The following is a 27,045-nucleotide window of genomic DNA, read 5'->3' on the forward strand; positions in this document are numbered from 1 at the left end:
TCACTTTTCAAAAATGTCCTCACGGTCAATTTTTAATACTGGACGGATCCTCTTAAGGACAGAAGACACACACACACACACACACACACATTCTGTTTTCGGTGGGATATGTGAATCTGTGCTGTGGTTTTTCTCTCGTCAGTGTGGCGTGGAGAACATCAGGAGAGCGGAGTCGTTGAACGGGAATCCTATTTTCATGAAGGTACGTTTTCCAAAGCAAACTGTGAATAAAAATGGACGACAGAAAAAGAAAGGATGGAAAGAGGGAGAAAGATAATGAGGAAAAGGAGGAGGGAAGCTTCTGTGAAGTGAAGTGAACTCCAGGAAGGAGATGGTTTATAGATCCTCACCTACTTCCTCACCCCTTTCTCTCCCTTCTTTCCTTCCTGTCTTACCTCTTCTCCTTCCTTTCATCCTCAACCCCACAACCTTTCTCACAACAGGCACCTCCAGCTGTGTGTGTTGGGTTTATTAAAGTGAGGGGGCAGATCAATGGGAACCTTTAAAGCTGACTACAGTAGAACTGAAGCGCCCGGCTGACTCGCTGGTCAAACCTGCCGCGCTCGGAGACCTCTCACCAAGTCTGTGTGTGTGTGTGTGTCTTTGTGTGTGTGTGAGAGAGTGAGAGTGTATAAATCAATATCCAGAGGATGATTAGTTGGTAGTTACTGAAGGATGGTTTCCTCGGTGTGGTTTTCGTTTCTCGTGAGCTGCATCAGTCTCCTGCCGTCTGCAGCTGCAGCGTCTGGAAGATGGAGAAAATTACGGCTCAGAGTCCGGTCGATGTCGGGGGTTAATTTTTTTGATTAAATCCCCCTGTTAGATTACAAACTTGTGGTTTAGTCTCACCCCTGATTCTCTCCTTCTTCATCAGTTCTCCTCCTCGAGGGAGGAGGAACTAACTGTTCTGTGATGTGAAGAACAACAATGAGGAAATGACTCAACCTCAGCGAACTCCTCCGGAGTTTCAGTCTCAAGTCTTCTTCAAACAGCTGACGTTCATTTATCAATCATGATCATTCAGAGTCAAACAGACCCGAGGGGTGGAGCCCACAGTGTGATTGACAGCTGGTGACATCCAGCAGGTGCAGGTTAGGGGTGTAGTCGTGAAAAAACAGAACCAAGATGGCGCTGGACCAAAACTCAAACTGAGGCTTCAGAACAGCAGCTCACAAACCAACGGCTGACGTCACAGAGTCTCTCTCTCTCTCTCTATTGATTGTGTGTGTCGTTTGTCCCGTGCAGGCGCTGGCCGACCTGGTCCAGTCTCACCTGAAGTCCAACGAGCCGTGTTCCCGTCAGCTGACCCTGCGCTGCCCGCTGTGCACTAACCCCACCTGTGGAGAGACCAAGGCCTTCTTCGCCAGCCAGAAACTCTCATAGAAACACACACACACACACACACACACACACACACACACACACAGACACAGGCCTTCAACAAACAGAAGCTTCTCTCAAAGTTTCTCCCGCAGGAGTCAGGATAATGAACAATGTGACGTGAAGAACAGAACAAATAGTTTCTGCAAATACATCAAGACTTTTTTTTTTTTTTTTTGTACCGTGGATGGGAGGAGTCTGAATATTTTTTATTTCTCCCAGTGAAGATCGACGTCTTGTAGTTTAAACACCGGACGCACTGAAAGCATTAAGAAGTCCTGCTCTCGAACCGAGAGGTCCTTGAATAAAGAAATGTGTGAGTTTAACAGAAACTCTGAGGATTTGCAGAAACTATTAGACGAGCGTTTGCGTAGAAAGAAGAAGTGACGCTCTTCAGAAACTGTTCATTTCACATCCCAGCTTCATACAAACAAGCGTTGCACTAGTTTTTTTTTTTTTTTTTCTGTTTACTTCGTTTTCTTTGCTTACATTCCGTTCACTCAGCCCCTGCAAACCTCTATCAGAGACCCTGTTTTACTTGTCGCTGGTGCTAAATCAATAACAGTCTATCACGACGACTCTGTCGCCGCCGCACATGGGATCTGGTTGGTTGGCTGTTCCTCTTCCTCGCCCTTCTCGCACACGTCGCCGGCCCTCCCGCCACTAACCCCGCCCATTCTGCTGAAATCCCTTCAATGTGATTGGTGACGGTGGGTGCTGCTCCAACGCTGCTGCCCGATTGGTGAGTTCAAGAGCGAGAAAAGGCGGGAATAGTGATTCAAACGAATTCGTCGAAGTCGCGACGCACAGATTTATTCACGTGAGCGTTTGCGTCCGTCACCGCGTTAAACCGCCATCGATGTTGGTGCTGAATAGAGCTAACGACTAGAAAGAGGCGACGCGTGATTTCCACTGCGAGTCAGAGGGTAGCTGTCGCTCAGGGGTCGGGACTCTCCGGCTGACGTGAAATAACGTTGGGGTGTCTAATGCTGCTCCGCTCGCTCGGGACGAGACTTTGATGTGTGTAAAATATCAAAGTCAAATCTTCCACTATTCACAGGCAGTTACTTGACCTCTGACCCCGCCCCCTCCCTCCTGCTGTTTTCTTAATCCATGACAATGTGCCTTTTACACCGGCTAATTAGAAATACAGGACTTTGTGCTTAATGTACGTTTCATATGTGCAACACTGACTTTACAGTTTCCTGCTGTGATCGGAGCCAGTGACGGCTCCTGAGTGAGGTTTAGATCCACGACCAACAACAGTTGTTCAGACACATCCTGACATTTTCTTGAGAGTCTGTGAGGACGCACGTGTCCGAGTCTGTTGCTGCCGACACTTTCCCTTTTTTTTTTTTTTTTAATGTCAGCCCATGTGACAGTGTAGAGAGCGTTAGCCTGTTGATGTTGACGGACGTGAAACTAGAAGAACACAAACATCTCAAGTTGAAGACGTCCACGTGGAAAGACGAGGAGGTTCCAGATGTTTTGGTGATGAGGGCCGACGCCGGCGTGGACGAGCTGTAAACAACAACACTGATCTTCACACGGCGCAATTTATACGACATGTCCCGCCTCCTGCTGCTCTACAGGCCCCGCCCCTCACCTGAATGTCCCCCGCATGTTGTTGTGAACGAGTCGAACTCCGGAAACAATCTTCCAGATATTTTCCGGAGCTAAAACACAGTTTTGTTGTCACACAAAACTCCCAAACTCGTCACAGTGTGACAAAACTCAAACAATAGAAATCTGATCTTCACTCAAACTGAAAATCAGAAAAGAGAAGAACGTGAGGCTCCGGCAGGAAACATGTTAAAGTCAGTGAGGCTGGATTTTCCTGCACAAATGTGTTTTTCTAATTTATTTTGAATTCTCACGTGTATCTGCTGTTTTGAGAGTTTTGCTCTGAGTGTGTGTGGAGCTGAACGTTGTCGTGTGTGTACAGAAAACTAAGAAGCTTCAGCTTTGTTGCAGCTCCAGTATATTTTGGGTTGTTTGGATTTATTTATTTCAGTTGTCTGTTCACTGTCTTTTTTTTTTGACATGATACTAACAGTGCGATTACACCCAACCAAGAGTCTTCCTGCAAAATGAAATGGAATAAAAAGAGAAAGTAACCAGGTGTTGGTCCGTGTGGCTTCTTAACGAGTCCGTTCACTGAGCGGATGCACGAATGTGAGTGTGACCAAAAATGCTGGTCGCAGGTCACATGGTGAGACTCACACACACGATTCAGCGTCACACACATCGTGAACTGGTTGTAAACATCTTTTTTTCTCGACGGGGCGGAGTCGGTGTAAAAGTGTGGAGCTGCTGAAACACTCGACCAATCAGGAGTCAGGTCGTTAAGACCCGTTATTATATAATCAAGTAATTAATTAAAACCAGACTCATCAGAAACACGAACACGTCGACGTGATAAGAACGAAAAACGGATCCATTAAAATGTCCCATCTGCTAACATGGAGGAGGCAGTGTTTATGATCTGTACTGCATCCAGCCACCAGGGGGCGATCAGGATGATCAGGCTTCACTTTTCTTTGCTTCCTTCAGGTTCTAGTTTTTCCTCTTTCTTTCTTTCTCTAACCCTTTGTCTGTTTTTCACCTCTTTTCCTTTTTCCCACCTCCCCTCATTCTCATCTCTTTCATCATTAACCTCTTCTTTCTCCTCACATCCTCTTCCCTCCTTCCCTCCCTCTGCATCTCTCTCTCCTTATCTTTTCCAATCTTCTGTCCTCCCTCTCATCCCTCCACCCCATCTCTCTTCATCCTCACCCCCTGTTCTTCCCCCCTTTTCCAATCTTTTCCTCATCTTCCATGTCTGTCCTCCCCCTCCTCCCCTCCACACCTTCCCATTCATTCGTATCTCGTTCTCTCCCCCGCCTCCTCCCTCCATCTCTTTTTTTTTTCCCAGCAGTCCCCTGCGGTGTTGCAATCACCTCTGCTGCTGTTGATTAAGCTGAGAGAGATTGGCTGTCCACGACCCAATAACCCCTGAGGGCGCCTCCCCTCTTTTCTCCCCCCCCCCCCCCCCCCCCCCCCCCCCATCAGAGCCATCAGAGTTTTTTTAAATGCAGCCAACAATCCCTCCGTTCAATTCACCCTCTTCTTTTTTCCTCCTCACCTTTTCTCCTGTTCTCCTCCCTGACCTTTTCATCTCTCTTCCTTTTTCTCTTGTCTCCTTGTTTTGTCTCCTCTTTTCATCATCACTCCATCCTTTTCCTCTCCCTGTCTCCTTGTCTCCTCATCTCCTCTTTTCATCATCACTCCATCCTTTTCCTCTCCTTGTCTCCTTGTCTCCTCATCTCCTCTCAACCGGCAGAAAACGGAAAAGTTTCAATATCTTGCAGTTTTAAAGAACAGGACAGGACGTTCCCCTCTTCACCACTAGATGCCACTAAATCCTACACAGTGGAGCTTTAATGCTGTGCTTCAGCGCCACCTAGTGCCACAGAGTGAAGAAAAGAAAATACATCCAGTCACCTGCAAAAAGTCTTTAACTTCTAGAACTCTTAAACGTTCAAGTCTTTCTAAAATCTTTTCTCTTTTTCTGTCGGCCAAGCAGCTCTGTGGGGGAGGGGCTGTGTGTGTGTGTGGGGGGGGGGTGACTTCAGGCTGCTTGTAATTGAAAAGCCGACGCGAGCGCCTGCAACCCCCGTGACCTCCTATTTAGAGAACGACCATTGATTTCTACAGAGAGAGAGAGAGAGACACAGAAATTGGAAAAAAAATTGGGAGAAGATGGAAAGAGGAAGAGGAATGAAAGACAACAGGGAGGAAGAGGAAGATAAAAGTTAGAGGGAGGCAACAGAGGTGAAGTGGGAGGGATGAAAGGAGGAGAGAGAGATGGAGGGATGGAGACAAAGGAAAGAAGCGAGGAGGCAGAAGGACGGATAGAGAGAGTTTGATTTTGAATTCAAACAATTCGTTTAAAGTCACTTTCTATAGACGTCTATAGAAACTGTGCCCCCTGCTGGTCAGTCCATAGAAGACAGGTTTCCAGAACAGTCACATGCTCACGTCTGTTCCCGTCACATATTTTCTTCTCTGGATTTTCAGGTTCGTCTCATGACGACAATCTTCCGAGTTTGAGTCCGGAGCGACAGATTCCAGGATATTTAATCAAAAGGTATTTATGACTCACATCAGCCTCCGACGTGACCGCGGGGTCGAGTCCACGCTCGTCTGCTCGGAGCGATCAGAGTAAAACCTGATTCTGCCACAGCTAACGTTTCCCCCGCAGGCCGTCTGTGTCACGTTCAAGAACGCCGTCGTTTCCCCAACTTTAAAAAAATCAGTCGTTCTTTGGTTTCCCACGCTCTGGCCTCCTTATCGGGCCTCTGACCCGCAGGCAATAGAAAGACAACGCTGGCAGATTAACAGAGACAGGATGGACCGCTGTTTCCCTGGCAACAGGGAGAGGAAGAGGAGCGAGTGATTGAATGGGGTGAGGAAGAGGAGGGTTGAAGGGGAGAAGTGACAGGTTGTATTGAAGAGGAGGAGATGGAACGCTGGTATGAAAACACACAGAGAGACGAGAGGAAGGAGAAGACAGAAGGTGACGGAGGCGTTAAAGCAACGTTTTTATCTTAAAACAGATTCTTGACTAAAAGGAGTTTTTTGAATTTGTCCACGTTCTCTGAAAGTTTACGGACGAAACGGACCAGAACCAGCAGAAGTCGTGGGGGGGGACATAAGATTCTAGGACACGAGGAAGAAAAGTCAACAATGGAAGAACTCTTTAAAGATACTTTGCTAGTTTTTAACTGAAACTTCGCCCGGTAACATCGATAACTTCGGCCTTTCTTAAGAGGCACACTGCCCTCTAGTGGACATTTTACTGAACAACCATGCAACAACGTGAAGTTTTCACACAAGCAGCAGAAACGAGACGTTGAAAAAGTAGAAACTCTGAGCACATGAAGCTGCGGCTGATTCTCATCAGAGTTTTTTGAGTAAAGAAAACACACGCGGAGGATCGGCTGTACATGGATAAGACCATTGTGATTTCTTTATTGACTTTTTTTTTTTCGTCTTTTATACATAGAGTGGAACAACATTAATTCTCCAAATATCTCCTTCATGTTTGATCATCGTTTTATTCCACACCACAAGTTTTCAGTCACTTCTCTTTTCTGTTCCAACCAAATGTAAAAAAATAAAAATGCATAATTTGATTTTTGATTACTGTACGACAACGATGAAAGAAAATGTAAAAAACAAAAAAACGAAATAAACAACAGTGAATGGAAAGGAAACAACGACTGATGGGTTTTCGTTGGGAGAGAATGATTGGATCATTTGTTCAGACGTTCGGGGAGAAAACACTTTGATGAAACTTTGATTTCAGTGAAGTTAAAAAATCATTCTGTTCAAACAAACACTTTGACCTCTGACCTCTCACTGTTGTTATTGCTGATGATCAAATTAAAACTGTGGTTTTTTAAAATGCAGTTTAACAAATGTAAAGATTCGTTCAGCTGCTAAGATCCAGAAATATGATGCAAATTTATCTTGTTACACACAAAAAAAAAAATAATCTGGATTCTGGATTAATGTGAAGCCGTGTCGATGTTTGATGCTCAGACGCTGATCAGGGATGGAAGACGTGTACGACTGGAAGTGCTTTGTTTTTAACTAACACTATTTAAACTTTAAATACTTTTGGCCTTTGGTCAAACTCGAAAGCTTGAAGTGACGCTAGCATCAAAACGTTAACGCTTATTAAGCGTCGGTTGTTTTTTCTTCTCCGTCAGTAATCGTGAGGCTGGACTCAGAGGGAACTGTAAGAAAATCATCTTTTTGTTATCGGGAGTTTGAGATCGATTTGTTCATCCGCTCATTTGTTCCTTCGTTCCTTGTTCGCATTGTTCAAATATGAAGTTGTCACTTTACGCCCCCTAGAGGCTAAAACCTTCCACTTTCCCACTTTAAAATGGTTTAAACCACAGCGTATAATTTATCTGCCCAATCCAGACCATTCACCTCGGGTTCTTCTGATTGACGTAAGAATTTCATGTGTTTGTTTTGTTTTAAAAATCATTTCATCGTTTTACTTCACCTCTGAATAACGTCACTTTCTCTTTGGGATTTTCAGGTTTGGGAGAAGTCGTGTTCAGGAGTGAACCTTCAGACGGACCAGGTCGGTGCAGCTGCGCCATCGTGTCGCATTTTAAATGTCTCATAAATCCCGTGTGTCCTCGTTCAACCGACAGAATTCATGTTAAATGTCGTGGTTCCTTCTCGCTGTGACGCGTCACGTTTTATCTCAGCAGGTCAAAGGTCAGACTAATGCAACGTAAAGCTGTGCGGTCGAGCATACAGAGTGTGAAATGAAATGAGAGGGTGCTAATGATGAGATTAATAATAAGAATCACAATGCATTACACGGCTAGCTAATCGTAAATATACTCATGCATAAAATCTGGGCTATAGCGCGGCTGTGTGGTGATGAAGCTGTGATGATTCAAATTTAAAAGAACGATGCAATCAGGTGAAACGTGGTCGGATTTAAAATGAAATCAGTGGATCAGAGAAGCCGGTATTATTCTGGCATCATTCCAACAATGTTCCCGATCCCAAAATAAAAAGTCCACATGAGGAAACAGCGCCCCCTTCTTCAAAATAACCCAAAAACATAAAAGAAGATTTTGAAAGAATAAATCCGTCCGTCCGCGGCAGCTGGGACGGAGAGAAGACAGTAATACATCAACAAGAGAGAGAGAGAGCATAGAAGAAGACAAGCATTTCTCATTTTTGGTTTTAGCGCACCTTTTTAACGATTAGAAAAAAAACAACTTAAAAATGTATAAAGCTTTTTTTCCCACATTTGTTTCATTTTTAAGTTACAGTCACCAAAAAAAAAAAAAAAAAAAAAAAGGAAGAAGAGCAAGTGAATAATTTATGACATACGCTATTATAACATCCTACCACTAGTGTCTATGAGGTATATCTGCAACAGTTCGGTAAAGAGCACGGTCTGCGCACAACGCTCACACGCTTGTCTCCATGGTTTCATCATTTAAAGCTTTGCAACCATTTGAAAGAAGAAGAGGAGGAGGAGGAGGAGGAGGAGGGAAACTCAGGAGGAGTGGAAACTCAGCTCCGGAAGAACGACGAGAAAGAAAGATAGAAGGAAGAAGAGGGGATGGTAAAGGAGTGGAACAGAAGAGGAAGCCTTTGGTATCGCTCTGGATGTCTTTGTGTTGATTGCGTTGCAAAGCACCAGAGAGCACAGAGGGAACTCGGGCGTTCGAGCCGAGGTAAAGTTTTATAGCACAACAGAGAGAGAGAGAGTCTCGACTTCGCTTTGGTTCAGACAAGGCACTCGTCCACGGGTATCTCGTACTTTGCAACAAAAGCCCTCGACGTCTTTGTTTGTGCAGAAGACTGAAAACTGACTCAACCCTGCACACGAGGGTTTGTCCCTTCAGCCATTTGTCTTCCCCGGTTTGATTTTACAGTCACATGCTTGTAAGAAGGGAAGCCAAATGGCAGAGTTCTAAGTTTTGATCCCAGAAAAAAAACACTGTTATGTTTCAGAAATTAAAATGTTGGACTCTAAGGACCGGGGATTTGTTTTAGTGTAGTTTGTGTTTTTTGTCCTTGTAGCTGCAGAACAAACACGTTTTTAAATCTTTTTGTTTCTTGACATTTCAAATTAAAACCGTTCTGATAATCTAAGCGATTGATGCGACATTGCAGATCAGCGTTCCTGTAATCTGTGTTTTTTCTGCCTGTGTTCCCTGAAATTCAGCATCCGACCCGACGCTCACACACTTCACACTCGTTCTTTATCCCGAGGAGAAAAGACGACGCGAGGCCGAGAGAGACGGAAAATGAGAGAAAAGAGAAAAGAGAGGAAAGGAGGAGTGAGTGTGACGTTAAGGAGAGAAAGCACAGAGTCATGGAGGTGAGCGCAGACCGTACTGAAGAGGAAAAAAATCTTTGGTTTCTTTGGTTTCATCAACACGATTAAAAGGACAAATGGAAAGTCAGTGAGGTAGCCTCTCTGGTTCTCACTATTGAAATAGAAAGTTTTCTTTTTTACTTTTTACACACTCACAAAGTCAGTCTGAGAAGCAGCGAGCTTTAAGGGACTTTTCCTTCCTGACGAGCGAAACAAGTCGGTGTGTTTGCATTCACGCAGTCGCAGACACACACACACACACACACACAGAAGTCAGCTGGTGTGTAGATGTGTTGTGTCAAACATCTTCGAGAGGACATCACAACTGGACGGTTTATATTCAAATCACAAAATCCTAGAAATCTAAACGTCAAATAAATCAAAATGAGCAAATTGTAATTGTTTGATCGTCATAAAAATGCTTTCGACACCTTCCTGGTTACATGGAGTGTTCAAAGTGTGCACCAGGAACTTAACACCCTGTTTCAGCTCCAACACAAATACACACAAATGCTTTTGAGCCCCGACAGAAATACGAGATTTACTCTGGGGAAAAAGAAAATCAGCTTTTTTTGGTTCGTGCACACAAATAATTTCTTTTTCTTTATCACGAAGAAATCTTTTTTCCCCATGTCCCGTTAACCGTCCAGTTTGGTTAAGAAGATGTCTGACATGACGTGCAGCTGAACTCTGTTTGACTCTTCACATGTATGAAGGAGACATTAACCCGTGTATGAGCTGCGTGGATGCAAACACACACAGTTTATTGGCCTCCCGAGGATTCCAGTTATCTTTGGTGAGTCTGTTCATATCCGCGTGTGGCCCTTACGTCACCTGATCAAGTGTCACTAGAACATCAGTCTGAAAGTCATTGCTTGTTCAACAATGGTCAGCAGGACGCAAAGAAAATCAAATCAAAACGACAAATAAATTATCCATAAAATCACAAGGAAAATCAAATGAAAACAGATGCAGTGCTCATCGTTCAGTCGACTGTTATTTGTCATAAAGAGATTGTTTCCATTTCGAAAAAGAAAAATCGTTACCAGGACAAATAAAAAATATTGATTGGCTAAAGAGTGAGAGCAAGTGTTGACATTCAGAAATACGTACGTCTAATCGGACATTCCTACATTGTTCTGTCATCGAGTCTAAACATTCATAACACATTTCTTTTGCTTTTTAGAGTAAAGCTAACAAAGAATAAATTAACAGGCCTGGCATAAGCACTGCATCTTTGATGCAACTAACATTCTTAAATACTCATAAATATTCATCAAAAAACAATTACATCTAATTAAATAACATTAAATTATTAAGTACAAAACTAGTGTGTTCTAAAACACCTCATAAATAAATACACGGTCGAACAGAAAGAAAAGGATGTAAATGTAAACTTTGGCAAAGCTAATCATCGGGGGAAGGGTTCAGAGGGAGATTTGGCAACAAAATTTGTTCGCTTAAATTAATTCACAATTAAAAAGAAAACATAAATTACATTAAATTAAAAAAAATCACATATTGCAAGAACCTAGGAAGAAACATAGTGGTAGTATTAGTTGACACATAAGTATTGGCAAATCATTTCTAAGTACTTCAAAACAAACAAGTGATCAAAACCTCTTTGGGACGGTTTCAGGCCTCGTACCCCCCCCCCCCCCCCCCCCCCCCCCTCGGTTTCTGGTTCGGCAGATTTCGTCTGTTTCGTCCAGACTCACCTGCGAGTGGGAATGGAAAATGGCCGCCGCCCCCTGAACCTTAAACCACGCCCCTCCGCTGGGCGTGGTCTGTGTGATGGGAGGTTCGGGTGGGCGGAGGATTTCTTTGGACTTAAAGCTTTACGTACAGAAAGAGAGAGAGAAAACTAAGGATAAAGCTATTTGACCGATATTTGAGCAGTTTCTCTCAGCGGGTGTTGATGTAGTGTTTTTTTTTTGGTTTTTGTTTCATTATTGTCGTTGTACATATGGAGCAGCAGCGTAGTCCCCCCCCCCCCCCCAAAGAGCAAACTAACGTGGGTTTGTTAGCCGCGGGGCAGTGAACGTGTCCACGCATCATTGTGTCCGTGAAGTTCCTCCTCCAACATGAGAACGTGGGCGAAAACAAACGGAAATCCAAAATTTGTTCTACGTTTCCACCCAAACCAGCGGAACATTGTCTCGTGAGCCAAAACTCGACGGAGCAGACTTTAGTCCGTCGGACCTGAGTCCGTCAGATTGTTGGTTTTTTAAACAATTTGAAAATCATTTAAATTAAAAAGTATCTTAAACAAGAAACGTTTAATTTTCTGGTCAATATTGTTTGTAGATTTTTAAATTCCTGCTTATTTCCGCTTCAGCTGTTTCCGGATGGTTTCGGTGAAAAGTAAAAAAAGTTCGGATCCAGCAAATCGAGCTTCACCGCGACTTAACGTAAAAAAGAAAGTGATTGATTTTGATCGCAGATCCACGATCTCAACAATTAAATGGGAATGAAGACATGGAAGGTGTCAGTGTGCTACTGTTTGTACAGCAGAAAATCTTTGGTATGCACTGTACATTTCACATAGCGTCACATTGTCACTCTCTCTGCAGTAGGAAGCTCGTCAGACAACAGCAAGCTCAACGTGCAAAGGTGGAGGGTTTGAATCCCCCGGGAAAAAAAAAAAAGTACGATGGAAGCCTTTGAATAAGAGCTGGCTAGTTTTTTTTCCTCCGCGGTTTTGCACCAAGCGTTCATCTCGAACATTAACGCAAAGAGAAAATATGAATAAACTGCCTCTGTGCTGTTGTCTGGCAGCTCTTGTTGCTACTGCTGGAGATAGTTGGAGGTAGACTTTGTCCTGTGGAGCAGGTGAATGAAAACAACCAGAATACAAAACAAAGAGCAAAGTTTGAGCGACAAGTTTGTGAATGTGTGTTGACAACATGCTGGAGGAGCAACCCTTTAAATATCTGATGCTTTGGACGATTTAGCTTTGAACATTGTAATCTACAGGGACGCTAAGCTAGGTACTCGTGAATTAAAATGAATTAGATAAACGTTACTATCCTCATTTAGCCTGTATGCTAACCTAGCGGTGTTTCTCCGCTGTTGAGGAATAATCTTGTGTGAATCGAGCAGCGGTCGCTGCAGATTTGCCAAAGTTGAGTTTTGTCTTTTCGGGGGGGGAAGTGGAACTGCTGCTGGAGTTAACGGTGAATCTTTGGTTTGTTAGCTGATGAGGTTTCTGTTGTTCTCGTAACCATTTTTTTACTTTGAAAAACTGCATAGGCACACGTTAAAGACACTCTTCAACCGTGAGAGACACATTAATGTTCTGCCTTTTTTTGGGGGTCGGAGGGAAGAAAATGGCCGTCGTCGTCCTCCATTCACTCTTCCCCTCCGTCCCGTGTGGTTTTTACCCTTTTCAGTCACCGACTTGCTTCTTCCCCTTAGAGACGGCCCGACGCAACATCAGGCAGAACAAAGCTACTTCTCCACTTCCGTGATGTCATCCTTGCGTTTATCCTCCCTCCTTGTCTTCGTCGTCAACCTTTGTCCTCCACATCGTCGCTACCACTCTTTTTTTTTTTTTTTTTTTTTTTTTTCCTTTTTGGTAATAATTCTCTTCCATCTTCAGCTAGTTTTTTCCGTTTGTTGGAACAGTTAGGTGCAGAAAAAGGTTTTCTTTGGTTTCGATTTGTCAATAAATAGAAAAAGTCTCAAGTGTCCATTTTTATTTTAAATCGTTCTTGAAGCCTTTGGCTTGCCTCTAACCCGGCCGGGACTCAGCCTGGGGTTTCTCAGGAGCAGGGGCTGCTGACTGACGCCTTTCCTTTGGTTTGGTTTCTTTTTTTGGTTTGGTAGCTTGAGTGAGAGATGATTGATGAGGTGATTGTGTTTGGTGAAAGCTGTTGAAACTGAGCAGGAGGTGGCTGAGGTCTTTTGTTCGTCAGTATTTACACGATGTTTAAAGGCTGTACATTATGACGTGTCAAACTAAAATCAAGGGGCAGGATTTGGTCGTGAGCGACGCTTGGTAAAGCTCGAATGGACGAAAGGCAGTTTAAGAGACGGGCAAACAGATCTCGTCTCTCAGTTCGCCTGTTTGGTTTGTTCCATCGTCTTAACCAAGCATCGAACTCGCTGCGAACCAAAACCGGTTTGAGTCTGATTTCTTTCCCGTCACAAAAACAAGTGAGCAAACTTGATTTGTTCTGGATTAGAGCTGATCTCTCAACAAGGACGTGGAAATCGTGATAATTCTCACAGTTTGAAGTTTACGACCAAAGACTCAATCAGAATGGTTTGTTTGCAGCATCAAGACCTGAACTCTTGTGTTCCAGCTCGCCGACCCTTTAGAGAGACGGACCTGCCAGGCATCGTCTTTAGATTGTCCTCTTTAACTATTACAAAGGCCCTGATTCGCCTGGACAGTCCGTCCTCCGCAGGTTCAGCCTGCTCGCTGGTTTTGCGTCTGTCTGCTGATGTGGTGAGAGTTTTTTGGGGGAGATATCTGTGATGGCAGCTCCAAAAAGCATCTTAGTTCCACAGCTGGATTTACACCAAAAGGTTGAATCTGAGCAGGTTTGAACTAAGAACCGTTTCAGTAAACACAGTCGGGAAATAACCAAAACCTGGAGCTGGAAGATTTTGCTGATTCTAAAAGATTCTTTTTTTGGGTGAGGAAGGTGCCAGTGGAGTTTTTACATTCAACACAAAAGCTTTGTTAGCGATTACTGACTTTCTTTGGATTTCCTCATGTTTCACCATGTCCGTCCAATTAAATGATTTCAGCAACATAAATGTGGAGCAGTCACAGATTGAGCCTTTTGGATTTGGGTAAATTTGGGTAAATCCAGACTGCGTCTGCTGCTTCGTGTCTCAACGACAGCTGAGTTGTTTGTGCATTAAAAATTATGCTTGTAAATTCCAAATCGTGAACTTTGACCAGAGATTTGTCTTAAAATGTCATTAAATAGCATCTTTGTTCTGAATGAGAACAGAAGTTGTGCTAGCGCTAAAATGCTAAGTGGAAACGCTGCCCTGATGAGGTCACATGCTAACGATGGATGGATGAAGCCTGGGTAAACTGGAGCTTAGCTTTGGTTTAGCTGACGAGGTTTTGGTCAGGGTGGGAATTCTGGGAAAAAAAACAACTCTTTAAACTTGAGTGTGTGTGTGTCAGCAACAGTGTGTGTGTGTGTGTCTTTGTGTCTCACGTGTGTGTTTGTTTGTACATTACAATGTGTAATGACAGATGCCGAATGGATTTCAGCCGCTGTTTAGAAAAAATGGCATCCTGAGTTTTCTACGATGTGAAGACCACTCGGCAGAGAGCCCCAGTTCTATTGCAAAGAAAATGTGCTTTAAGATTGTGCTCACATACTTTTCATATATTCATAATTTATACACCAACACTCCGCTGAATGTTGACTAAGCTCGTAATTCTATGTTTCGGCTCAAATTATGAGGAAAGTTGCGTGTTCCTCGATGAATGTGTGTGTGTGTGTGTGTGTGTGTTTGTTTGTGCTTGCATATTTTGCCATTTCCTAACTTTACGAACCCTCTCTGCCTCTTTTAAAGAGTCAAATCATCACCTGCTGCTTTTTCTTTGGTGAAACTAAGAGTTTTGTCCGTAAAGAAAACTCATTGTTTTGTTGAACACAGGTGATGAAGTATTGTTTATACGTGAGGAATAATCCATGTGGATTTTTCAGAGATCGAGCTCAGGTGTTTCCTTCTTTTACACGGAAGTCACTTCTGATCTCAGGTTTGTTTTCAGGTGTCAGCTTCAGAGCGAAATGAAAACGGTCACTGGACGGTTTCTCATTGTCAGACGTTAATTAGCAGAAATGTAAAAGGTTCAAGTTTAATCTTTGCACAAGGTTCACTGGTTTGTCAAGTTAGCACACGCTGCAAACAATCCAGCAAAAACACCTCGTGTAGAGATTATCGTCAAACTGCAGTTTGTAACTTCGATGCTAAATCGTGGTTTAGTTTCTCTTAAATGAAAAATCCCTTTTCGTCCCCTGGTTTGTCTTTGGTTTGGTTAAAAAAAAGGGAGATTTCATCTAAAGTCGGACTTTACACTTGGCCACAGCTTTTTAAATTCAGCTGTGCAGCTTCACGGCCCGACACGAGAACTCTGATGTGTCATTGTCATCTTTGAATATTTTAGTGTTTAAGTACCTCAGAGAATGTATTTATCTCATCCCAGAGCTTCTCACACATTCTGCAGTCATAAAGCTTTGATGGGTTTCTTGTTTGGTTGGTTCCTAGCTTATATTGCATAATAGAAAACGTACATCGTCTTCTAGTCTTTGGTATTTGGGCTAGTGTGTGAGCTTACTGTCCAACAGGAGGCTACGATTCAAAGGTTTCTTCCTTTTTCCCAGTGAGGTTTGTGTGTTTTAAAGACGAGTTTACCCTTCGGCTTCTCTATGGATTTTGGATGAGTTTGTAAAAGGCGGTTTGGCTACAAACAAGTCGTCGCAGTGAGCAGCCCCTCTCTCAGTTTGTCACCCTCAACGAAAGCAAAACAGACAAACAAAAAAAATGTAAAAAGTTTGGTTTTCCGTCTCGCTTCGACCGGACGAAACCTCGACCCGCGCCCTCGACCCCCCTTCATCCCTTCCAGCAACCCCGCTACCCCCACCCCGACCAAGACCCCACCCCTACCTCTGCCCTCCCCTCCTCCCTCAACGCCATCCATTATCACGCTTTGGTACAAGTGCTGGACGCCGAAGATTGGCCGCCGGGGCTGCCTCCTTCGTCTGTCCATTTGTCCAGGCTCCGACGGCGTGCGTTCATGAAGAAGTTGCTGACGGTGGTGAGTTCGAGGCCCAGCTGCTGCGAGATGGTGAGCTGCATCTCTTTGGACGGCCGCTTGTTCTCCTTGAAGATGGCCAGCAGGGTGCGCCGCTGCAGGTCGGTAAAGACCAGCCGCGACTTCTTTGGTGTGTTGTTGCGGTCCTTCGCCGTGTCTTGCTCCTTCCGTTTACATGCTGCGAGGAGGGAGGGGCGGTGAGGACATGGGGGGGGGGGGGGAAGAGAGACAATAAAAGTATTAGTGTTGTTTGTGTTATTAGAAAAAGTTGAATGTTGGAGGAGAGTTCAGCAACATCTCATATAAAACACAAACAGAAGATCCAGTCAGAATTCATATTATTGTGTACATCAGATATTTGTTTACCCGCCGTCCGTCTCCACTCCGTCATTATTGTATCGTATCTGTTTCATTGATTACAACTCGAGAACTGTATGAAGTACAGACGTTCATCGATCTACAAACAATCAAACCCGTAACATGTCTCCAATCACACACAAAACCCCTCTGAGTGTAATAACGTCAAACACGTCTCAGTGTGTTTGTATACACCGCTGCGTCTCTACACTGTAGATTTTACTTTGTTAGATTGGTTTCACAAAGGCAATGCAGCAGCTTCACTCAGCCTTAATGCAAAACCCTGTTTCCGCCTGCTGTAGCTCGCTATGGAAATCTACCAACCAACCAACCAACCAAACAGCCAACCATCAATAAAACAGCCAAACACCAAATCAAGCACCGACCAGAGAGACAGGGTTGAACCACGACGGCTGAGGTCATAATAAAGACACCCCCACTAACGTGTCTGCTGTTCAATCTCCGTCAGTCAGCGAGGAGGAGGAGGTGTGGGTGCGTTTGATTTGATTACCTCCCTGAATTAAGTATGCACGAGTCACAGCCCGATCAATACAAATTCATTTACCGACTCAATTCAGTAACAAAACTATTATGTAAGGGGAAACTGTCATCGCTGTAAACACACGGACACGCAAAGACACACACAACCACATCGCTGCTCCTGTTTCCTCTCAGCTTGTTCTACAGCGTTTAATGACCCGACAACGAGCAGCCTACAAACACTGAGACTTCATGTTTACTTTTACGTGAAGGGAAATATATTTACTTTCTTATTACAACATATTTATAATCACGTTAAATACCAAGACTCAATTACATTTCTGAGTAATTAGGGTTTGATAACGACTTCTGTTTAAAACCAATATTGGAGTTCTCGGCCCCAAATTCACACCAGTCAGACTCTACACAGCCACTTGAATTTAAATAGAGTTTGATTACAGCTTGGATCTGCCGTAAAACACGTGGAGAGAAGAAGAAACAGATGAGAAGCTATAAAGACTGTAAATGAAAACATATATAAAACAGAGCTAAATGAGTAAAATACAAATGTTCCTCGTGTTCAGGATATAAGAATGAATTCTTCTCTTTGTGTTCTCTGAAATGTTAGTGAAGAGAATATTAATCCTCCACATGCTCAGGAGGTGGCACTATTGATCTGTGAATATGAGAGAGAGCGAGAGAGAGCGAGAGAGAGACAGAGAGAGAGAGAGGGAGAGAGAGAGAGAGAGAGAGAGAGAGAGAGACTGTTGCTTTCAACCACAAGAGAATGAAAAATAGGAGATTTGTCAGAAACAAGCCTCAGTTTTAAAACACAATGAAAATGAATGTTTATGTTCAACCAATTTCATAGACTCATATTGTATTCGCACTTGATTTACCTACATTTCATTTTTGAAAGTATTTCCTACAGTTAGGAGACGTAAACATGAAAATGTGTCCCAGATCTTTTTGTTTGTTTAAGTCTAAACTCGAGTCAAATCCCGGACTTTGGACCCGTCTATTTACTGGATGGTCTTTGTGATGAAACATCTGCCTGTGAGCTAACAGAGCTCGACTATTTATTCTTCTGTTATTATCAGAGTCACCTCACAGACGTCCTGCTGACACATCAGCCTCTGTTTACTCTCTGAAACTCAAATCTCCTCCGAATGAAGGTTTAAAATACAGTAAGTTGAAGCTTCTATGATTATTGTGAGTATTCAGTATTTTATACTGCACACCACGAGACAAAAATAATAAAACAAAAGCTCAGTAAGTGGTTTTATTCCAACAAATATACAAATAAGAAATATAAACGACTAAAATACTGTAAAAACACTTTAGATGGACGCCCGTCTCCTTCTCCATCGTGTTTTCTGCTAATGCAGCTTAATGAAGAGCAGCTCAGCACACACTCGTTTTTTTAGGTTAAAAAAAGTGCAGACACATCCTGGTGTAAAAGGGCAGCAAACACACACACACACACACACACACACACACACACACACACACACACACACACACACACACACTATCAATGGACGGAGAGAGAGAGAAAGAGAGAGAGCACGCCTGAGTGATTCAATCAGTCCTTTTTTTTCCTGCGGTCGGGGGTTACAGTGAGGATCAAATACACAATTATATTATTCAAACGGGGTTTACCGGTTTGAGGAGGGGGAGAGTGTACGTCGGTGGGGGGGAGGGGGGTGTGTTCTTTAAAGGTAAAGCTTGAATCAATAGGAATCAATACAACTCAGTTCCTCTGTCTTTCATCAGCTCTCTCTCTCTCTCTCTCTCTCTCTCTCTCTCTCTCTCTGCGTCTCTAACTGTAAACGAGATCAGCAGAAACCAGGAGCGTCGCTCGTTTCTCTGTGTTGCTCTGTCACAGCTTCAGTCATCGCCATTACTGTAATCAGCCGTCACCGTGACATCATCCACGTCAGTATACATTAACACGGTGACGGCATCTATGTTGTCATCATCACATGATACAGTAATATCAGTATTTGCAGTAATTAGGATGGTGAACTGCAGTAAATCTTTGGTTCTAACGAAACAAGTCACGGATTACAATGAAACTTGGTGGAATGATGCATTGTGGGTCAGGGTTAGGTTCGTAAAGTTCATTCTCTTACAAGATGGTTCCAAATTTAAAGGGTTTGCTTACTTTTCACAGCTGTCAGCATTTTGGAGAGTATTTTTCTTTGTGTTTTTATACTCAGCTCTTGTCAGGGTGGAGTTAACCTAGCTTAGCATGAATGTCGGAAACAGTTTGCCTCATCCTGTTTTTAAAAACCAACAGATCCCAACATCATCAGCAGAGTAAACACCAACATGATAACAACTGCTTTTGTACGAGTTCGCAGACATTTCAATAAACCCGAAACGACCTGGATCAAGGTCGATCACTGAAACTACAGAGAGGCACAAGAGCTGCATTTAAAAAACACAACCAGCTGTTCACAACCAGGAGGTCAAGCTTTCCAATGAGGCGACAGAGCGGCATTATTCCTCTTAAAGCCCGTCCTCCACTCACACGGGTGGAGGGTCGAGTCAAGTGCAGAGTGTGGAGAGCTGGCAACACTCACCGCAAACACATCGATGTATTATAGTGAGGTTTCAAGAGTCAAGGCCCGAGGAACGTCGATAGAAACATGGAGGTGATGTTTTATTGAAGCAGCCATTTGAAGTGAATACAGAGAAGAAGACGCACGAACAGAGCGGGAGGAGCCGAGGAAGATGAAGGGAGGTGTGAGAGAAAACCACGAGACGACAAAACCTTTACTTCAAGATGACACATGTAAGAATATTGATGTAGTTACCAGCGGAACATTGATTAATAACGTACTGACTTTAAGTTAAATGTTTTTTCTTGCAGATTTATCGACTGAAGGTTGAGAAGCTAGCCCCGGCCTGTCTTGCAATACCACAATGTACCTCAAGAGGCGATGGTGAGTCATCCAGTCGTCTCTCACTCCGACAGAATGGAGAAATACTATAAGAGTTTAATTCTGTATTTGAAATGTTTCTTTTACACGGAAAATGTGCAGCTATTAATGCTAATGCAGGCTATGTAGCGATGGCAGATATTTCCATACAGACAGATGTAGTTTCCCTCAAGGTTCTAATTTAGGCCCAACGCCAATATTCCAAAAATATTTGATATCATACTAATCACTCACGTTCATTTTATGTTGCATTCATTCATGTACAATAATAAAGAAGTTAAAGTTTCAGTAAGTTGGGAGACAGGAAGTGAGTGAGCCGGCGAGCTTTGGTTTCACTTTCCAGACAGAGAGGGAGACGAGCTGAGCAGAGTCATTACGGGCTGTTTTCATCCTCACCACAGAGATGCATCACGGCCTGGTAGTCTGTTCATGACAGCCTGAGTCTCCACGGCACCGCGCACGTGTCCTGCTACCGACCGACACTCCGACAGGGCAGCACATCACAGACCCCTCCTCATTACACTGGGACAGCTTTGTACTCAGTGATAAAGTTCTGTGTGACTACATGACGTTGGCTTTTATAACACTCACTCCTCATCTGTTCCACTAGCTTCTGTTAGCATTAAAGCTACAGGTCCCAGGAAGTGTAATATTTAATAATGTAGAGAAATATCTACTCTTAATGTCATAAACTGGGATTTTTGGTTAATTGGTTCCGTTCTCATAGTTTAGCTCTTAACACTCATCAGCTGAACACTATTCTTCACGATGCATTATGGGAAACAATGAGTGAACTGTACAGGTTATAAAAGAATTTTAAAAAATCACAATCTAACTCTAATATTAACAACAACGCTAAGCTAATTTCTAGTGTTTCGCTTGTACTTGGTTTCTCTGCTTCTATGTAAAAAGAGTCTTGAGCATAATAATGCTAATCTTTACCATCAAAATACACCAGACACTAAACTAATCTAAGAGTCGATCGTCAAACCTGTAAAATATCCACAAACATCCACAATGACGGTAAAAACATTGTTAGATGTCATAACAAACAACTGTTTCATCCTCAGATCTCCAGATGCAAACGTTCTTTTCTAGGAGATTTCCTTTCTCGGCAAATTGAACGTTTTCCTCTTTTATGGTTTTTCTTTCCCTCTGTCTGCAGTCGAGAGGAGGAGATTGAGATGAAGTGGTCGAGAGTGAGAGGTAAAGAAAGAGCAGAAATTAAAAGAGAGAGCAGAAAGTTTGGGATCAATAAACTGAATATAAAGGCTCAGACGTCTGTCAGTAAAAGGATTTATGGCACAAACGGCTGCTGGGGATCTCTACCTTTCTTTTTATTCCGTCTATTTGTGCCTCGTTGGATATTTTACTGATGTTTACTCTTGTCTTTCATTATCCACTTCCTCCATCATCCTCTTTTCCTCTGTCTCCCCCCTCATTTTCTCTTCTCCACTCATTCCTCTTGTTCATCATCCATCTTTTGTCTCGTCCTTATTTCCTCTTTCAGCTTTGTCTCCATTATCTCTTCTGTCTCTCCTCCATTGTCTTTACTCTCTTCTCCTCTATTTATTTTCGTCCCTCCTTCCTGTCTCCTTCCTTCATCTTCCATCCCCTCGTACCTTTCTGTCTCTCTCTCCTCCCTCTCTCTCTCTCTCTCCATTCCTTCTCTCTCTGTTTCTTTTTTTATTACACCATTACCACTTAAGCCTTGGTATCCATTACACAGAGGGCATATAAGTGCAGGGTAAGTAGTAAAGTCGCCCTTTAACGTACACTTCCCTGCTTGTGTGTGGCGCCACATTTGGTTCTTGGACACTCCGTCATGAGTCGGCAGGGCCGAGACATGTTCTGTTGACGTGTGTGACGTAGCTGAGGTGTCACGGGTCACGTCGTGCAGAGCGTGACGGACACACAACGAGGAAACTGAACAAATGTATGAAACTGTAGAATACGAGAGGGTGAGAGGCTGAAGCTGAACATGACAGATATGATGCATCAGATCTCAGCACTTAACTCACACACACACACACACATAGAGACACAGCAATGTAGCACTTAGCAATCAGCACTCTCCACTACGAGTGTGTGTGTGTGTGTGTGTGTGTGTGTGTGTGTGTGCGTGTGCGTGTGCGTGTGCGTTTGTGGTTGTGCTTAATGCACTACGATGCTTTCCTCCTTACGTTTTGACAAGATAACCGGAAATGGAACAACAGACTAAAGACACACACACACACACACACACACACACAGTAGTAGTATAGTAGTATTAGTAGCTGAGTACATAATGAAGAGAGCCACATAGTATGACTACAGACTTAGTACTTGATAAATGATAAACTTGATAATTAATTATAATTTATTATTATTATATATAACAGTTAACCTTTAGTTGTGTCATTAGGTCAATTAATCAATTAATCAATTCTGAAGTTTTTCGGTTTTCAGAATAAAGCTGGTGATACTACACATATTGTTACTCACTCCTCTGTGTCATAAAGCTTCATTACACAAAAACTATAACAACACAAACACTGCCCTGCTCCCGGATGTTCTGACATTAGCATTAACACACAGTTAATTATTTAGTCGATCTCAAATACACCAGCCTGCCGCACTGGACTGTGAGTGTGTATTCATCCACCACTGGAAATAGTTCCCTCTGTTTTGAGTTCGTTAAAAAGCCGCAGATCCCAGCTGCAGTTTAATGACTCTGCTTTTAGATGATGTAACTCCAGTATAAACCGCCGGGCTTGATGCTGAGAACCAGAACATCAACAACGTCTCAGACTTTGTTTCACGATCTGATCTGAAGTGAATTATTCCACCGACACTGAACCTGAGAGTTAATATGAAGGTTTTTACTGTGAAGACACAGAATGAACCAATCTGTTCCTGTGACTGAGGAACAAAGAGGGTGTGTGTGAGTGTGTGTGTGTGTGTGTGTGTGTGTGTGTGTGTGTGTGTGTGTGTGTGTGCAGAGAGATGGTTTATCTGTGTATAATCTGGATGTCCACAAGGTCTGTGATGACATCACCGGACAAAGGTCTCTCTCTGCCTGCCGACACACACACACACACACACACACACACACACACACACACACACACACACACACACACACACACACACACACTGTAATGTATCTCCACTTGTTTACTAGGAGAAACTGGCCGACCAATCAGAGCCTCTGGCGGCCCAGTGATGTCATTGGGCTGATGAAGAAATGGCCTCAGAGGAGTTTGATGTCATCCACCTCTCGTCCTGCGACACATAATGTGTTCATAATAATAATGATTATTATTAATCCATCCGTCCTTTATCCATGCTGTTAATAATAATACTGATGATAACAAAAATCAACGATGATAAAATCAGTAGCGTTAGAAGCAGAAAACAAATCGAGGTGTTTTTTATCATGTTCCTTCTTTTTATTTCTCATTATTTATATTTTCACTGAACTCAACTACACTCGGACCTTTTTCCTACTGAAACAATACTCTGTTGTTTTTACACTGTGTGAGTTGAGTTCCTGTATCAACCGGTCGGGGACGACACCCTCACCCGGTCCTTACAGCTTCTGACCCTTTGGCTTGTGACCTCTAAAATTCAATTTAGTGCGGACGTGACTTGTGAGCAGTGATTTATCTTTCTCTCCCTTTTCCTTCTGACCAGAGACATCTACAAAGTCATCTAAACCTTCAACGGAAAACAGCAAAACCAAAGTAAGAATCACAAAATAATACAACATCCAACAACATAGAATTATTCTAATTCTTGAAAATCATCTTGTGACCCACTTAAATTGGTCCAATTAAACAGGTGCAGCATAATTAAGCATTTCTATATTTTACATGTAGAATCGAAGTTGTTGTAGCTGCTAGAATCAATCGTTCTTTATTTTATCACAGGATTTGTTGGATGTGACTTTGTACACTTGTTTGTTTCTACTTCAGGTCTACTCGTCCTTTTAAATCATCTTTCAGCTCAATCTACGTATTTTTTCTGCTTCATCTTTGCTGACGTGTTTCAGCTTCAGCAGCAGAGATTCGGAGAAGCTGTATTTATTTCTCTGAACGGCTGCTGTTCTCTGTTTTCTCAGCACCAAACAACCGTTGGCGACTGAACGTTTCGAAGATAAAAAGCCTCATATTTCCCTCGGGAGGTGTTGGAGGACAAAGCAGAGCTAAACGTGAGTAAATAATGGACTTAGTTTGAAACCTGCAGCAGATACAGAGCACAGCGGAGCAACGTGGCCCAGTGACCAGAAGTAAAGATGGACGACGCTTGCTCAGATCTGAATGGTCCCATCCTGCACTAGTGGATAGTACCCACACCACCTTCCTACTTTAATTAGTTTGGTCCATGTCCCATCTGCTAACATGGAGGAGGCAGCCACCGCGGGCCAAATGTTTTGGCTTCATTTTTTGGGAGCTGCCATGTCATCCATCTTTTATTTAAAGTCATTAACATACACGGTGACGTGCATTACCCAAAGAATTATGGGTAGTGTGGTGACAGAAACTATTTTTTCAATGTAAAATACTTAAACTGTGACATAGTTTTCACATAATGAGTCAAAATGTTTCTACATCCCTGAAACACTGACATTCTTCACTCACATACAGATATTTCATCCATCTTACTGCACACAAACAACCAGTCACACTCAATTTAGAGTCTAAAGAAAACCAAAGAAAACCCACGCAGACACGAGGCGAACTCCACGAGCGAACCGGGATTCAAACCAGGAAGCCGTTTGATTTTTGACGTATCTGACGTGTGATTTTCCAAATGAGGATGAATCTCCTCCCTTCATTTGAAACGTAGTGATTCTGTGAGCCGGGGGAAAAGTAGTAGAACAATAAAACATATTCAAGTGAAATCCAAGTTTGATCGACTCCGGAGAGAAAGTTTGAAAAACTGCAGAGAAAACAGTGACTGACCTTTAACCTGCTGAATGTTGACAGTGAGGATAAGACAGAGGAGCTTTGTGTGGACATCAAACACACACACACACACACACAGACTAATAGATGATGAGTTAACCAGCCTCTCGGTACCTTTTCTTATCAGCTGTGTGTATTTTTGCCGTCCTGTCTCACAGCGCTCGGCTCCCACAGAGCAAACACAGGCACAAAGATAATATTCCCTGATCAATAGGTTGTATTGTAATCAGCCATTGATCAGAGGGAGGCTGGGCAGGTATAAACGGACGTCCTGGTAAACCGCTCACCGCCGTGTTTGTCTCCAAACGATCCGCGGACAGTGATGCAAGTCGATCAGATTTCCTGAGAAGCAGCTCGAGATGAAAAACACCGAAGAGACAGAAACGCAGAGATTCGGTGCAGAGATGTGTCCTCATACTTTTGGCCAAAACGCTGCCGCTTGTCATTTAGTCTTTCCTTTTTCGCTCTCCCTCTGTTCACGTCTTTATTTCCTCTCTTTATCTGTAGTTTTACCTCCGTCCCACATGTTCCTGCTCGCGCTCTCCTGCTGAACCTGTCTCCATTAAAGGCCGTAATATCTACAATTGGATCCCATCCATCCAATGTGAAACCTAATCCAATAACAGACAGATTCAGCTTAATGAATCCAGTTATGTGGGCCAATCAAATAGAGGAGGATTCCCTTCAAACCCATCTGTCAGATACACATCATGCTTCTGCAGCTTCCAGCTCCAAATCTACAGCAGCCGAGCAGCTCAGAGGAAAATAACGACCAGCGTTGAAATCTGTTTGGTTTTATTGATGGATGGGGTTTGATTTTCATTTGATTCCATTTATAAATATCAGAGCCTGATTAAAATGGATTAAAGTTTAATTAGGGAGTAAAACATTCCTATACACACACATAGATATATATATATATATATATATATATATATATATATATACGATGTGTACATTTACGTGATAAGATGTTGTTTTCAAACCTTTATGACAATATAAGAGTTATTTGCAATCATTGTCAAGTTGTCTTGAAACTATTTAAACTATATAAAATTAACTAAAAAACTAAACTAAATATCCAGATATTCAGCACAGGTGGAAATTCTTTATCTTTACACCAGCCCGACACTACATACAAAACCCATTCGAGGGTAAAAGTACTGCATATATGTAAATGTTCCCAAACGACAGACGGAGAATCTTGACTCAGCACCGACTCGTGTTTACGTCACACAGCATCATGGGTAGACACTGACGTGTTTGTGCTGGTAAATATCTCCGAGCATCATTAACCGTCATCGTTCTGCTCCTCATCTGTACAAATGCAGCATTTTTACAGATAAAACTTAAAATGACGCAAATTTTAAAATCTCCTCTAGGCCTGGGACGATAACACTTTTTACTGGACGATATGTTGTCACACGAATTATCGCCGATAAACGATATTATTGTCCACATGATAATAAATCACAATAATGACAATACACTTTTATTTCTCAGTGTTTTTTACCTTTACGATGCAGAGAACTTCACTTTCTGTGAGCGTTGTTCTGTTTATATTATAACACCTCGTGCGTGTTGACTGTCGGGACGAAGGTTCTGCATCTCGAGCTGCACATGTTCCCCACAGCTGGTGAAACTGGGTCCGGTGCTGATGCTTCAGGTGAGCACGCAACTTTGTTCTGTTGCCACCACTTTACACCTGGCTCCCGCACCGGGGCTGTGGCGTGAGACTCTGCAAACGTCTTTTCTCCGCACGACGCTCACTCGCTGTGCGTGTAGCATGTGTGGCTAATGCTAGCGGAAAAACAAAGAGGCTGTGGATGACTGACAGGAGGGTTCACTCCGTTCGTTCTGCAACCAGCGCCCCCCCCAGGTGCTGAGGCCGAGCACAGAGTGAACCCTCCTGTCATCCATCCAGCTCGGAGGCGAGAGACGAGGACAAACAAACGCGCGTGCACATGGCGATATATCGAGGCCGGCAAAATTATCGAGTTCATTTTAATTTATCGTGCGATTAATTGATTAATTGATTAATTGATTATCGGCCCAGGCCCAATCTCATCCCAGCGACTTTACTCGTTTCTCAGTTTCAGGCCCGAGAGAGATTTATAAAAGTCTATTAGTAGCAGTATTATAAGTATTATTAGTAGTATTCTGCGGGATGAGCTGTTGCAGAGATGCAGCTTCTCCCCTGCTTGTCCTCCCTCTCTCTCTCTCTCCCTCTCT

General features: G+C 43.1%; 2 protein-coding genes and 1 long non-coding RNA gene across 4 annotated transcripts in view; 1 reads left to right on the forward strand and 2 right to left on the reverse strand.

Moving 5' to 3' along the window:
• The window catches only part of LOC138405394 (uncharacterized), a 1,253-nt gene extending 277 nt beyond the window's left edge, over positions 1-976 (reverse strand). Inside the window, exons 1-2 of the long non-coding RNA XR_011239127.1 lie at positions 850-976; positions 670-745 (exon numbers count right to left, since the gene is read on the reverse strand). This is a non-coding gene — a long non-coding RNA (uncharacterized lncRNA). The remainder of the gene's footprint in view (positions 1-669; positions 746-849) is intronic.
• Positions 1-3,500, forward strand: part of fech (ferrochelatase) — an 8,143-nt gene extending 4,643 nt beyond the window's left edge. For both annotated transcript variants that reach the window (XM_069513675.1, XM_020105357.2), the window contains exons 10-11: positions 143-202; positions 1,246-3,500. In XM_069513675.1, the coding sequence (XP_069369776.1) occupies positions 143-202; positions 1,246-1,383 (198 nt within the window). In that variant the 3' untranslated portion in view covers positions 1,384-3,500. The remainder of the gene's footprint in view (positions 1-142; positions 203-1,245) is intronic.
• A 2,865-nt stretch (positions 3,501-6,365) lies between these two features.
• The window catches only part of onecut2 (one cut homeobox 2), a 32,201-nt gene continuing 11,521 nt past the window's right edge, over positions 6,366-27,045 (reverse strand). The window contains exon 2 of the mRNA XM_069513676.1: positions 6,366-16,257. Coding sequence (XP_069369777.1) covers positions 15,968-16,257 — 290 coding nt within the window. The 3' untranslated portion in view covers positions 6,366-15,967. The remainder of the gene's footprint in view (positions 16,258-27,045) is intronic.

Source organism: Paralichthys olivaceus, chromosome 18, assembly GCF_024713975.1.
Source record: "Paralichthys olivaceus isolate ysfri-2021 chromosome 18, ASM2471397v2, whole genome shotgun sequence".
Taxonomy (NCBI): Eukaryota; Metazoa; Chordata; class Actinopteri; order Pleuronectiformes; family Paralichthyidae; genus Paralichthys; species Paralichthys olivaceus.